Below are 13177 nucleotides of genomic sequence, written 5' to 3'. Positions count from 1 at the left end.
AGGCACCGTGCCACCACTTCAGACACACTTCTGAGGCACAGCTAGAGCTGGATCCAACCAAGAAGCTCTGAGCAGAACTGTAGGGACTGGAAAAATCATAGAATCATAGAACGGTCTGGGTTGGAAGGGACCTTAAAGATCATCCAGTTCCAAAGCCCCTGCCACGGGCAGGGACACTTCCCACTAGACCAGGCTGCTCGAGGCCCCATCCAACCTGCATGATGTAACGAAGACCGTCACATCACACAACCTCAATGAGTGGGTGGGGATTCCCAGTCTGCCACCGTTCAAGGACAGGCAGAATTACTGTTTGGTCTGGGCCTAGCTGTCCTACTGGGAAAGCTGGATAGGATGCAGTAGGTTCCTCCTTTGCCAGACCTTTAGGTTCAGTGTTCGTAAAAATATATGCCTTTCCAATAAGGCAGGGAGGAGAGAATTACGGGATGGGATTATTCAGCCCACAAATTCTTGGGATAGGATGTCACTCCCAGAAAGCATCTCCTTCTGCCTACAACTGCTTGCAGATGCCAGGTGCTTTACTATAACTAAATCCTTTATTTTTAAGTGCCTAAAACTTAGTGAGATTAATCTGCTCCTATAAAAACATTCACTCTGGGGGTAGAGAGCACAGTTAAACCTGGAAAGAAGAGAGCAGAAGAGGAGGACTAAACAGTCTGGCCCTGCCATCTGGGAAACTCTGCAGGGCCCCGATCCCCAACAAATGACAGCTGGAACCAGGCAACTTACTCCACTTCAGCAAGCACTAAACTGACTCAATTTCTTTTTAAAGGATGGATCTTCAAATGCCTCTTTTCCTTCCATTGATGCAGGTGTGTGTGATGTGTGTAAGAGATCTAACTCAGGGTGCTGTATCCTAGAGTTGACAAGGATCAATGCTTCATTTTCTGCACGGCCCCCTTTATTCAGGGGAATAATTCAACGAGAGACTATTTTCCTTTTATCTCCCATTGTCAGGCAGGCACTCCTTGAAACGCAGCTTGCAATGAAGCACAACCACCCCAGGTGCTGCAGAGTGCCTGAGAACAAAGCTGCACAATGGGGAAGGGCACTCGCGCCCACACAATCCTAACTCCCACGTAAACAAAGCCCTCAGTGAGAGGGACAAGAGTGGAGTTGGCTGTAAGCCGTGTCTGCTACAGACAAGGAGCTGGAGGCTGTGATATTAATAGGCTTGGAGCAGCAAGGGAGAAAAACCACCTCTGGTGGGGAAAAAAAAGAAGAGCCACTTAAGTAGTGAAAGCAGTAAGTTTTCTTACAGCCTGAGTTATTCCCTCTTGCCCCTACAACTGAGATTTCCAGCAGGTCTGACCCCTGGAAAATCGTCATCCACACACTCTCTCAGGCTTCAGAGCTCCCCAGCGTTAATGTAATGCTGTGGATGGCTGAAAGTTGAGAGTGATTCTGGCCCACGTATGTTGAAACACGGTCTTCCAGACACTGGAAACAGCCCCGTTTCCTCAGTCACAGTACACAGTGGGTGGGAAAAGAAGCTGCCCTGTCAGTGGGCTTCTCTACTTCTGTCAATTAGTCACTGCATACAACCTATGGGAAAAGCTGCTTCTCCTTCTTCCCCTTCACCTGGTTTGTGCTCAAGCCCTTAAATCTGCAGTTCTGCCTAGTTCCCCTGCCAACTTCCATCCAGGATGCCTGGAACAGTGCCTCTGGCTGCCACTACAATGTTCTTGTCAAGAAAAACAGATGCCTGGGAGGACTTCTTTCTGACCAGAGAGAAAAGAGAAAAAGACTGCAAAGGCACTAAGTATCACAGCTGCTGCCTTGTGTCAGTTCTCTTCCTTGATCAAGAGGAGCCTAAGAATGGAGAAAGCAAAAGGGACCAAGCGCAATGACAGGTACAGCGGTGGCAGCTCCCGAGCCTCTGGCAGAACTCACAGAAACACCAACTCAATACACACAGCTCTGAAGACTGAAATGCAAAGACTTACTTTGTTGAGGGCTCCACAGCCAGTCAGGATTATATGAGAGTTCTCGACCTGGATAGTCCTCTGGCCTAGCCGAACAAGATAAGCCCCAATTCCAATTGCCCGACACGTAACCTTAAAAAAAAGAAAAAGAAAAAAAAGAAATCACATTGATTTCTGTCTTACCACACAGCCAAAACCTATCGATTCAAACATCTAGATAAAGCTAGGCATGTTTGTATTACAAGGCTATAAAATCTACTCTCACTGCAAACTCCAGAATCTTATGTTTTTGTACAACACAGTACCTGAAAATATGTGTATTTTACTTTAAAAAAGAGAACCTGTAACTTACAGACTGAGTAAACGCAAAGCCAAATTAAAAGTGTTTTAAACTTAGTCTGAAAGGGATCCAGCCCTGTAACGGTGCCAGCAGCATTGCTCAAAGCCCACAGGAGCCAATTTACATCAACCAGAAGTCTGATCCCAGTTGTACCTTCTGGATTTCACTCTATGATTTCTAGCTGAAACAGACAATACCGTTTGAAGGACAGAAAGCAGTGGGGGATTACCAAGTTGATGGTGATAATACTGTCATAGGCTAAAGATGATTCTCCAGCAATCATGCCAGATCCTCTGAGGTTCTCTGTTCCAAGTCCATCTTCCTTTCCGATAATATCTGTTATCTTATACCTGAGGGAGACACAGACAGCCTTTGAGTCACAAGGTCCAGTGAGTTGCTGAATCAGTTTGCTACGAAGAAAATGAAAAGTGACTAAATATCATTAAAATTCCAATGAGTAATGTGCATAAAACCTGGCCAGGACCTGTCCATGGGCTCATTCTGCAGTCTTGCTGAACACCACAGAACAGTCCTACACAGAGCAGCCAAAGGAGCACTGCAAGATGAAATGCAAAGGGAGAGGAAAGCCTGTAAAAAGTGTTCCTCTGTCATGCTCCCTGCTCTGATCACACACAGCTACTGCTTGGTACATATCTGGATCCTAACAAATGCCCTAGATGAAGATAAGGATGCATCACCTTGTATATCCAAGGCTGAACAGAAAGCTTTTCTTTCCAACCTGTCTGTTCTTACCTGGACTCTCCATTGTCCTCCACGTGTTCACAATGAACCGAGTTCAGAGCACTGACTTTCTTATAGTCTTGAGGAGTCAGATACAAGTACTTGTAACCCTGCAGGGAAGAAAAGTCCTTTTATCTCATTCCCACCTGTAGTCCCTTCCCGATCCCCAATAAACCCTTCCAAAGAGAAAGTTTCAAAGGAGCAGAATTTAATTTCAGAGAGCAGTAACAGCACGCTCTCTTAACATGGGAGCTCCAGCTGAGGTTGGTGAAAGCTAGGGATGTTTTCAATATTTAGCACTAACTCATTCCAGGTGACAATCCTGCTGCCCAAGAGATCCAATGCCAAGGACAACTCCAGACCTAATAGACTGGCAAATATTTACCTCATCTCTGTTAATGAGGTGGTGTAAAAATAAGATTCTTTGGTGAGCTGTTGCAGAATTCCACCTCTGTACCACTGATCTCGTGCCTCCTTACCTTGTATGGGTCATCTGGGTCTTCCCAAGCTACATGGAACATGTGCCGAATCTCCTCAGCCAAACCAATCCTGGCTCCACTGTTGGCAGCCACATAGATACGGGGGATGCCATGTGTTCGAGCAAGCTCTGAAGCTCTCAGGAACAGCACATCCTCCTGAGGCCCAAAAGAACCTATTCTGTATGTAATGTCATTGCCAATGACAATGATATCACGGCCTTCTGGATACTCGGGGGTCCTGAGAGTCATCTTCCAGGCCACCATCCCAATCTGCAATCAAAGAGCAGAGAACAACTAAAACTAAATTTATATCTTCAAGATGTGAAAGAGGGGAATCACTCAGGGTCATTTTTCTTTTGTGTACTGCACATTACATGTTTTCTCTGGGGACTCAGATAGCAGCAGCTCTGACATGCACTGCCAGCGCAGAGCACAGCTGGCAGGACTTGATCCTTTCCACACTCGCTGGAGCACGTCCTCCATTGCTCTCTTCCCACCCAAGACACTAATACTGGCCCTCCCTCGCCCTATTCAGGGATTTGTCACAGGTCCAAAACACATTCTGCAAACACTCCTCTCGCAGGGTGCTGCATTCACTCTGTGTGCCAGTTCTCCCAGGGTGAGGATGGATGTGCTGCTGTACAGGACTCGTGACCATCTGCTGAGGCTACCCGGATATCACCCCAGAAACTCATCACACTGTTTGTACCTCACTCTGCCCTCATTTTAATAATCCTTTTATTTCATAACTATGTCAATTATTTCCCTGTATTTCCTTTCATTCCTCTGGCTCTTCCCTTTTTCCTTCCCAAACACTGCAGCAGTTTCTTTCCAAGCCTGCCTAGATAAGTAATGCTTTTTGCAGCATATTTTTCTTTTTAAAATCATCGGATGATCTCTTCTGGCCCATCTTATGGAGATCAGCAACATCTGCACCCTGCATCTCCCATCTCTCAGCTGCCACACAGCGCTGCGCTGGGGAGTTGGCCATCCTGGAATGCCATTAACAGATGGAAATAGCAGCGTCCCTTGAAAGCCACATGCATCACCCAGTCTCTGCTTGCCCAAGGATCATAAGCTCTGAGTACACATTCCTCAAGCCAATTGCACATCCTCTGCAATCAAGAGGGTTGAAACTCTCATTGTGGAGACTCTGAATTCTGAACATGATGAACTAAAGCAGGAGGGGGAGAGGAGAGAGGCAGCAGATAGATATGTGCCATTTAATCCAAATCAAAACGGCACAATACACCGTTGAGATCCAATCAGCATCTGCAATAAGATATGCCAGAACAGGCTCATTAAAAAAAATAAAAAGGCAGAGGAATTAATCAAAGGGTCATTGGAAGTAAAGCAGGCAGCAATCCAAAAATATTACAACTGCCTACTGGCAGATCCTTCCCTCATACCTCCCTGTTAGAGCTGAGATTGCAAGTTAACAGAATGATGGTGTTTCAGTTCACATTCTCCTTGGTCTCAGTTTCACCCACTGCTATTTTGGCTGATATGTCATAAGGGATTCATTTGTTTGCCTCTGAATATTTGCAGATTTACAGTTACATCTTAGCATCCAAATGCAGTGTTTGGGAGAGAGAGAGACTGCAATAGGTGCAAAGACAGGAGCATAAATCCCTAAAAGTCAGTGGGATGCTTTGCTAAAATATTAGTATTGCAAAATTATAGGGGGAATTTGCAATGCTGAAAACCAAGTGGAGGCAGCTGCTGGTCACGCACAGGGACCAAAAGTGTATGCAGAGACCAGGGGTCACACAGACAACCAGTCTTGGAGTCTGGAAGAGCAACCAAATTCATCTCAAAGCTACACAGAGACATTCCTTGTCCTTCTGCTCTTCTACTACTGGCCTTACATGGCAGAAAAAGGAATAATAAAGGCTAAAAAAGGAGAAGAAAAGTAAACTTTGTCCTTCTAACCTGACCATTGCAGGAAAAGAGATGCCAGAGATGGACATTGTCCCTCTCTTCCCTTTAAAACTGTGCCATAAACTTCTTCCAAAATACCACACAAATACCACTGATTCACAGGTTTATGCCTATGTAGCTGTTTCCTCACGGCTGGGCTGATGCCATCAGCCAGGACCACACCAGGAAGCTTCCAGCACCATCGGATGAACACAAGCCACATGAGCAGAAATGCTCAGGCTTTGTATTGGCTAAATACTTGTCACCACAGTAAACTGCAAGATAGAAGCACAGGAAGACACTGCCAGAAACCCACATAATAATCACAACATACTGTAAGTGAAATCCTAGCACTTCCATGAATTGCTCCAGGGCTTAGGGACTCATGACCGAGCTCAGTTAGTACCCAGGACTGGTCACACACGCTGTCTCACCTAAGATGCAAGAGATTTTCCTCACCTTCATTAGCCTGATGATTTTTGAGAGAGCAGAAAACAGGCAAATTAAAAGCATTTCCTATTTAGAAAATCCAGACTGTAACGGAAGTCTTGGAATAGTTCCCTAACCCAAGATCATGTATCCTCTACAGAAATAAAATCCCTTTTGCTAATGCTCACTAGGAGAACTACCGAGCCAGGACACAGCAAACATGAACTCCTGAACATAGTTTATAGCTGATACACAGTAATCATATGCAGTTCAAGAAAAGAAAAAGTCAAGTGCACCACTTCATTAACTTGTGGATCTTTGCCTTCCCAGTACATGGCATGGTTTGTGCCATTTATCCAGCAATAAAAATCACAGGGCACAACTGAAGATTTTTTTTTCTATGAACAATGCAGATTCTGTTTAAATTTATGGGTGGTGGATGATGGCTTTCTATTTCAGGAGAAAGAAAAAAGATTAGATTTTTAAGTTAAGGGCAGCATGCCAAAAAAATGGAGAGTTCACAGGTTAATTAGACAGGCTGAGCTAATCACCTAAGAGCACTGTCAGAACAATAATGGGTGATGGTAGGCGGCAGTGGCTTCAAAAGGGGCTCTTTTTAAGAGCCAGTGCAGTTTGGAAGTGTTTCTCCTGCCACAGCTCTATTCCCAGCACACCCAGGAATGAAGGAGAGAGGGAGGAAAAAAATAAAAGCAGGAACCGTCTTATTTAACTGTTTTTATGTTGGCAAAATGATTTGTGCCACAGTATTTCCATAAGAAGTGGGACCATTATTCTCCTGTAGGAACACATTTGGTTTGAAAAGTATCACTGGACAGAACGTGGAAATCAAACCAGATGAATTATTCACAACCTCCGATCAGAAGTGATCATTATTTCTGATGTTCCAAACTGTGATTAGGATTCAGTGCTCAGATGCCATTTGCTCCCTGAATAGCACCAGCAATGCAGAATTGTATGACACACACATATAACACTCAAGTTTTAGATATATAATTTTAAACACACCTTCTCCCACTGGATCTTTGCCTTAATGTAACCATTAGCAGATAGTAAAAACACGATATTAACTAACGTTCGTTTTCATGGTGCTCATAAATGCCATTAGTTTGACACACAGTGTCAACACTAATCACGGCCTAAAATTAACACCAAAATTGACTTCAACATTAATTGCGCTATCGATGTGAACAGTAATACACACACTGATGCAGTTACAAATTGACTGCTAGTGGCAGCCGGAGCTGTTGACAACAGGCACCGAGGGGAATGGAGAAGAAACCGATCCCAGCCTCCCTCCTGAACGCAGAACAGATGCCGAATGAAGGGGAGTCAGTGCGAATGGTGGCTGGGGTTCAGGCAGAGGGAGCTTTTAAGCCTCTTCCTAGCTGGATCTGTAATTCCTAGAGAAGCATAGCTGACAGAAAATCTGATGTAAATGAGAACAGCTTATTATTTGACAGCATCTGTGCTTGGGCCGTGCCAATTGCATTGGTTTATTCAACTCCTCTCACAACAAGGACGATGCTTGAGCCCAGCTACTTTATGCCATGCTTCTTTTTATTCAATTACATCCAAATTTGGAAACCTGAATGCAGGTCTTCACATCTCTAAGCAGGACAATTGAACCTACAGAACCCTGACAGCAATTCTTTCTTGTTCTCCTTCTGGTGCATCTGCGTCATGTGTAAGTTTTATGTGTAAAATTATATAAAAGATGTGAATGTATGTGTATGTCAGTAATTTTTACATAGAAAAGTCATAATAAGAAATGCAAGTTGTAGTGGTCCAGCATGTGAGCACTGGAAATGCCGGAGCTAAATGTTACTGAAGGCACATTTCTCCCCACTGTGCACGCATGTTCTGGTATTGTTAAATCAAGGAACACGTGTTTTATTCCCCTTCGCAACCTCTGTCTTTCCTGGAGGTAAACCACTGACCCTGGGGTACAGAACCACTCTGCTGCACAGCCACAGAGAAGGTGTGTTTATAGAAGGGAATAAAGACATCCTCAGAAATTTAATTTGATGCAGATGTAGCAATTTTGGCATTTCATCATTCAAACCTGATGCCCAGAACTTCAGATCTAGAAGAGAGACTCTCTGCACTTATGCTGTGACCAAAAGCTGTAAAATTTTTATCTTCAGCATGAACCAACTCCTAGGAAAAGGACATGGTGCACGTGGCTTGCTAGAGGCGTTCGGACTTAATGCCTTGACAAGGATGGAGTGCCAAAACCCAGGATTCCTTCATTCTCCTCTTGGCTCTGAAAAAGGTGTCATTTAGCAATCAGAGCAGTGGTCACAGGCAGCACAGCCAAGGACACATTGGCACAGTTCTCCTGAATAGCACACGGCCAAGTAGATGAGAGATGGGAAGAAGCAGTTCCAGGATGAGACGTGGCAAAGGCTTGCTCAGAAAAAGGCATCACGCAGTACAGGAACTGAAAAGCTGGCTGAATTCACAGGGTCTTGGTTTGTTGCGCTACACCAAAAGGCACTCGGATGGCAAGCCAGGAAGTGAACAGTAAAAGGTGAAAGCAGATGGACACACAGAACACCAAAAAGCTAAAAAAAAACCCCATTAAATACAGAGTAAAAGTAGGTTTTACTGCATTTGCATCTGTATTATGAGGTGTGAAGGCTGCAGAGTCTCTGGAGACAGCAAAAGACACTGACCTGCACCCAAAACAAATTTTCTATGAAATTCAAGTTGCTGCTCCAAGCCCACAAAAATCAACTTCGAGTAACACTTCTCTCACCAGAACAAAAGCATTTTTGATGAAGCTTTCCAAACTAAACAATAAACAACTTCTCCCTAGGCAGAATGCAAGGCTTGAAAATTGCAGCTGGAACAGTTTGCGTTTGGTGAAGTTACTGACAGATAAAGATCAGTTTACAGAGAGTGACAGATAATCTTCATTAGGAGCTTTCTCATAGGCAAGAACTTAGTCTACAGGACCCATACACATGCGTTCAAACATTCACGTCAAGATACAGAATAAAACTTTGTGCAGCCATTTACAACTCTGATCTAAAAATGCTCATATTTGAGGATTTTGAAACCCTTCAACAAATTTGGAGCTCTAGTTGCTCTTCAAATACGACATGATTTGGGCAGTCACTGCTTTCAGTATCCTCTGGGAGAATTCCTTGTTATGTGTAGGGTACCTTCTGCTCAAGAACTTTATATTCATAAGGCTTTAAGAAATATCACAAACACTTAATAATGGTGTGCTTTAAACATAAACAGTTGCTAGAAGTCAGAATTACAGGAAAAGTAACAATTAAGCTTCTGTTTTTGTTTGCTAGCATTATGATTAGATCTGATTATGTAGATATATAAAAATATGTTAAATTAATTTTCTTATAGCCTTCCAAAACTTAATCTTACTTAAATTACTATGATAAATACTAACTTAAAAGCATATGTTAGAGGCTCATCGCCTATATTTCTGCAAGGAAAGCCTTTTCAGAGCCTGAACTTCTAGTATTACTACAACATACATGTGTCTTTTTAAAAGCCAGGCCCCTGGAGACACTGCATCTACTGTGAGAAAGAGCACACTAAAGAATCTGATCTGCACGAACATTAACCCATCACACAATTCAAGGTATCACAGAGCACTCCTGCTTAACTGTACAGCTACTGTTCAGAGAAGGGGATGCTCCATATACACTGGGACATGCACCCATCCCGGCTCTAAAAGGCTTCAAGAGACTCCACACACCAGTCTCATCCTCCCATCCGTCCACCTGCTACTCTGAAAGCTACATTAAACGACCTCGGCATGAGAAAAAAAATCTGCTTTCAGTGATGCTAGAGGGACTCTCTTTTAATTTGTGTCACATTCCACTTGTCACAAGACTTTCCACCTTTTCCTAAAAATAAAGCTCTCCAGTCAGCGACAAAAACGTGCTCCATTCTGATCCCCACTCCCACATCTCACTGTGACCTCTGAGCATCCCACTGACAGGGGCTAAAATTATCCTACCCAAGGAGGATCACCCTCTGAAACGCATCACGCGTGTTTCGGATGAGGAGACACCACTTGCTGTGCAGCACAAATAGTTGTCCAGTTTCCCTGTTATTTGGACCCATCCCTACTGGCTTCAGGTCAGGATTATTCCTAAAACTCATCAAGAAGAAGGGTTGGGAAACACAAAGGAAAACAACAATTTTTACAGTAACCTCTGGGAAAAAGAATGGTGAGGCTGGGGCTGGGGGAGAAGATGCCTGGATGTTTTCCTTCACCCTCCTGTTATTTCACTGACTTTGCCCTCAGCCGTTCACCACTTTTTCTCCAGCACTCATCCACCCACTATAAGAAGCCCAGGGAATGTTTTAATTCCCTGTTTCTGTCATAAAATGCAGGAACACGAGGTGACAAAGCAGAACATGCAGTTCAACTATTAAGCTTTGCTTGTATAAAATTCATTAGCTACACCTTTCAGCCCCAGGCTGTCCGGGGAGCTGCTGAAGTGAAGTTCCAGCAGCCCTCTGCCCGCTGCCATCCTGAATTTCACCTGGCCAAACCTTCCCACATTCACGAGAAAGCATGCCTGCCAACGCTCCAGCTCTGATTATGGATTATTTCTGGTCCTTGTGCTACTGAAAAGGAAAAACTGTGACATCTAGTGCCAATATGGAAAATGACACATTTTGCATGGACACCGCACGAGACGGAGACGCAGGGTGATGTGCGGTGTTGCTGCAGGCGCTCCTTACACTCACTTTCTCCTTGTCCTTGGAGATGAGATGGGTCTTATCAGTGGATGGTGCAGCCCTAGTGCCAGAGGATCACAGTAAATTGCAGTCAAAATGCATAAAGTGCTATGGAAAAACATCAGAATGCCCGGCTCAAGAATGACAAGTAATGTACTGAGCTGCCAACCAGCTGAGGGAATTACCTTTCCACATTGAGATTCTGCTAATACGCTGATATTCACAACAAAGCTGTCCTCAATGGGCACTGGAAGAGGGTGTCACTGCATTACAGGTTGTGTCTTCAGCAGAGCTACTGCATCCAATGTGCTTTTAAACACTGTACGAGTTGTCATACGGCTCTGAACTCCAGCCCTGCGTGTCTGTCTGTGTTCACACCATTTCTGGCTCTTTCAGAGGCTTCACCAGTTTAGCACAGCCACGTAACCACAGAGCAACATCAAGGCTGAGAGGACAGGCAGGCGGAGCAAGCTGCCAGGGCAGCAGGTTCCCCAGGGGGTCAGCTCCTCTTCGCTGCCAAACAGGGTGAGGTGCTGCACTTTTTCAAACTCATCCCTCCCAACGCCAGTGCAGGAAGCCCCGGTCACACACCTCTAACCACACACCCCATGAAGGTCTTGGCCAGAAACACCAAAGACTGTGCCAATAAATAAGAAGGCTTCCACTTACCAATTTTTTTTTTCCAAATAATTAATTAAAATAGCAGGAATGTTAAAAGTCTTATGGTATCACCTAGACAGGCACCCAGGCCTGAACTGAATTTTCTTGAATTTGAAATTTTCTTGAACTTGAAATTTTCTTCTTAAAGACATTTTTAGAGTAAAACGTAGTTGGTTTTAATCTTGTTTTTTCCCTTTTCCCTATACAAACTCCATACATTTCAATGGTCTCTGTTTGTATTGAGTCAGATTGCAAACAGGCTGAGCATCCACCTGCTGCTGCTTAATTCCTTGATATGTTCACAATTGTACATTAAATTATATCCCGTTTGTCCCAAAGCCTTTATTCAGTCTTTACTCAGGAGCATCACAAGGGAGCTATAAACTGATGTTTGATTTTGCTGACAAAATACTGTCTTCTTCGGCTCCCTTCTGTATCCACTGGCTCTGAAAATTATTTACAAACTGTTCTTAACTTTTTAGTGTGGCACATTCAGTGTTGTCAAGGGTGTCGGGCTTACTGAAATCCTACTGTACCAGACAAAGCTCAGCAGAACAGCCTCACACGTCAGCAGAGGTGTCAAAGCAGCCAGAGCAGTAATAGAGGACACGCAAAAAAAGAACCAAAAACCCAACCCAACAACAAAAAACGAGTAATTAGAGACCAAGACACAGTTCACAAGCTTAAAGGGGACCTACAGGAAAGCTGGGGAAGGGCCCAGGGAGTGCAGGGATAGGAAAAGGGGAATGGTTTTAAAGTGAAAGAGAGGATACTTACATGAGATATTAGGGAGAAATGTTTTGCTGGGAGTGTGGGGAGGCCCAGGTTGCCTAGAAAAGCCACGGCTGCCCCTGAAGATGTTCAAGGCCAGGCTGGATGAGTTTTTGAGCAACCTGTTCCAGTGGGAGGTGTCCCTGTCCATGGCAAGGGGGTTCAAACTGGACAGGCTTTAAGGTCCCTACAAGCCCAAACTATTTTGTGATTCTACAATCCAGAACAGAAATCATCTAGCAGAAAGTTCCAGGCAGCATCCAGGACTCTGTCTGCTGGCCAAAGCAAGAGCAGATGCACTTCAGAAAGACCTCTGGCTGTGCTGGGTGGACAAGAGGTTGGGAAAAGTCCCTGCATTAATGAAGTCTTCTGCACTGCAAGAGCAGGCGGCTGGGCCAGCAGCACTGTAAGCTCCCTCGCGTGGCTGTGACAAGTCACAGGATCCTCTGCTCAGAGGGAGCAAGCACTGCTGGGGAATAAATAGCAAGTTGTATTTTCATGGTCCATTAAGTCCTCGGCTTCTTTGTTGAGACTACTAGCAAAGAGATAATTACTGCCAAATGAGGTGGTGGGCTATGTGAAGTGGTCACAAGCTAAGCAGAGAAAAATCTCTTGTATTGTATTGTGTAAGTTCTTGGGAATTCCCATTTCATAGATTATCCTGAAAACTTAGACAGTTTGGCTCGGTCAGCCCAGAACACTGCTTGTAAACTCTGCAAAGACGGGAGAATCCCGGCTCCGAGCAGGGATCACAGCGTCAGTTGTTGACATCCAGCTGAACACACGGACCACAAATCTCCTGGAGTTTATGCTGGTTTCTCAATTTCGCCTCCTAGCTAAAACAATTAGGGCACTCAGCTCAACTGAATGCTTTGAGAGGAAGAGTGTCTTGACCCCTTTTCACATGGAGAAAATGTAATTGTTCATAGTGTGTCACACAGCTCGGACAGAAAAGACAAGCCCTGCCTCAGAACGGCTGATATCCTGATGGTAATGCTCATTTGCAGTGTGGGAAGACCAGTGTTCGAGTCTGATCTAGAACAATTAGGACAGTAATAGGAACCTAAACAAACCAACCAGCAGCTATATTCACCACATTCCGAAGTTTTCAACAGACACTTCCTCTTCAGTGAAAAACACATGATGTACCA

At 44.4% G+C, this 13177-nt stretch overlaps 1 protein-coding gene across 2 annotated transcripts in view; it reads right to left on the bottom strand.

Annotated features, from left to right (window-relative positions):
• Nucleotides 1-13177, bottom strand: part of ACACA (acetyl-CoA carboxylase alpha) — a 127353-nt gene that overhangs the window by 43267 nt on the left and 70909 nt on the right. For both annotated transcript variants that reach the window (XM_069874401.1, XM_069874402.1), the window contains 4 exons: nucleotides 3504-3773; nucleotides 3037-3134; nucleotides 2513-2633; nucleotides 1965-2075 (listed from right to left, as the gene is read on the bottom strand). In XM_069874401.1, the coding sequence (XP_069730502.1) occupies nucleotides 1965-2075; nucleotides 2513-2633; nucleotides 3037-3134; nucleotides 3504-3773 (600 nt within the window). The remainder of the gene's footprint in view (nucleotides 1-1964; nucleotides 2076-2512; nucleotides 2634-3036; nucleotides 3135-3503; nucleotides 3774-13177) is intronic.

The sequence above is a fragment of the Phaenicophaeus curvirostris genome, chromosome 21 (assembly GCF_032191515.1).
Source record: "Phaenicophaeus curvirostris isolate KB17595 chromosome 21, BPBGC_Pcur_1.0, whole genome shotgun sequence".
Classification (NCBI taxonomy): Eukaryota; Metazoa; Chordata; class Aves; order Cuculiformes; family Cuculidae; genus Phaenicophaeus; species Phaenicophaeus curvirostris.
Note: the sequence above shows the minus strand (reverse complement) of the source record. Positions and strands in the feature narration are given on the sequence as shown.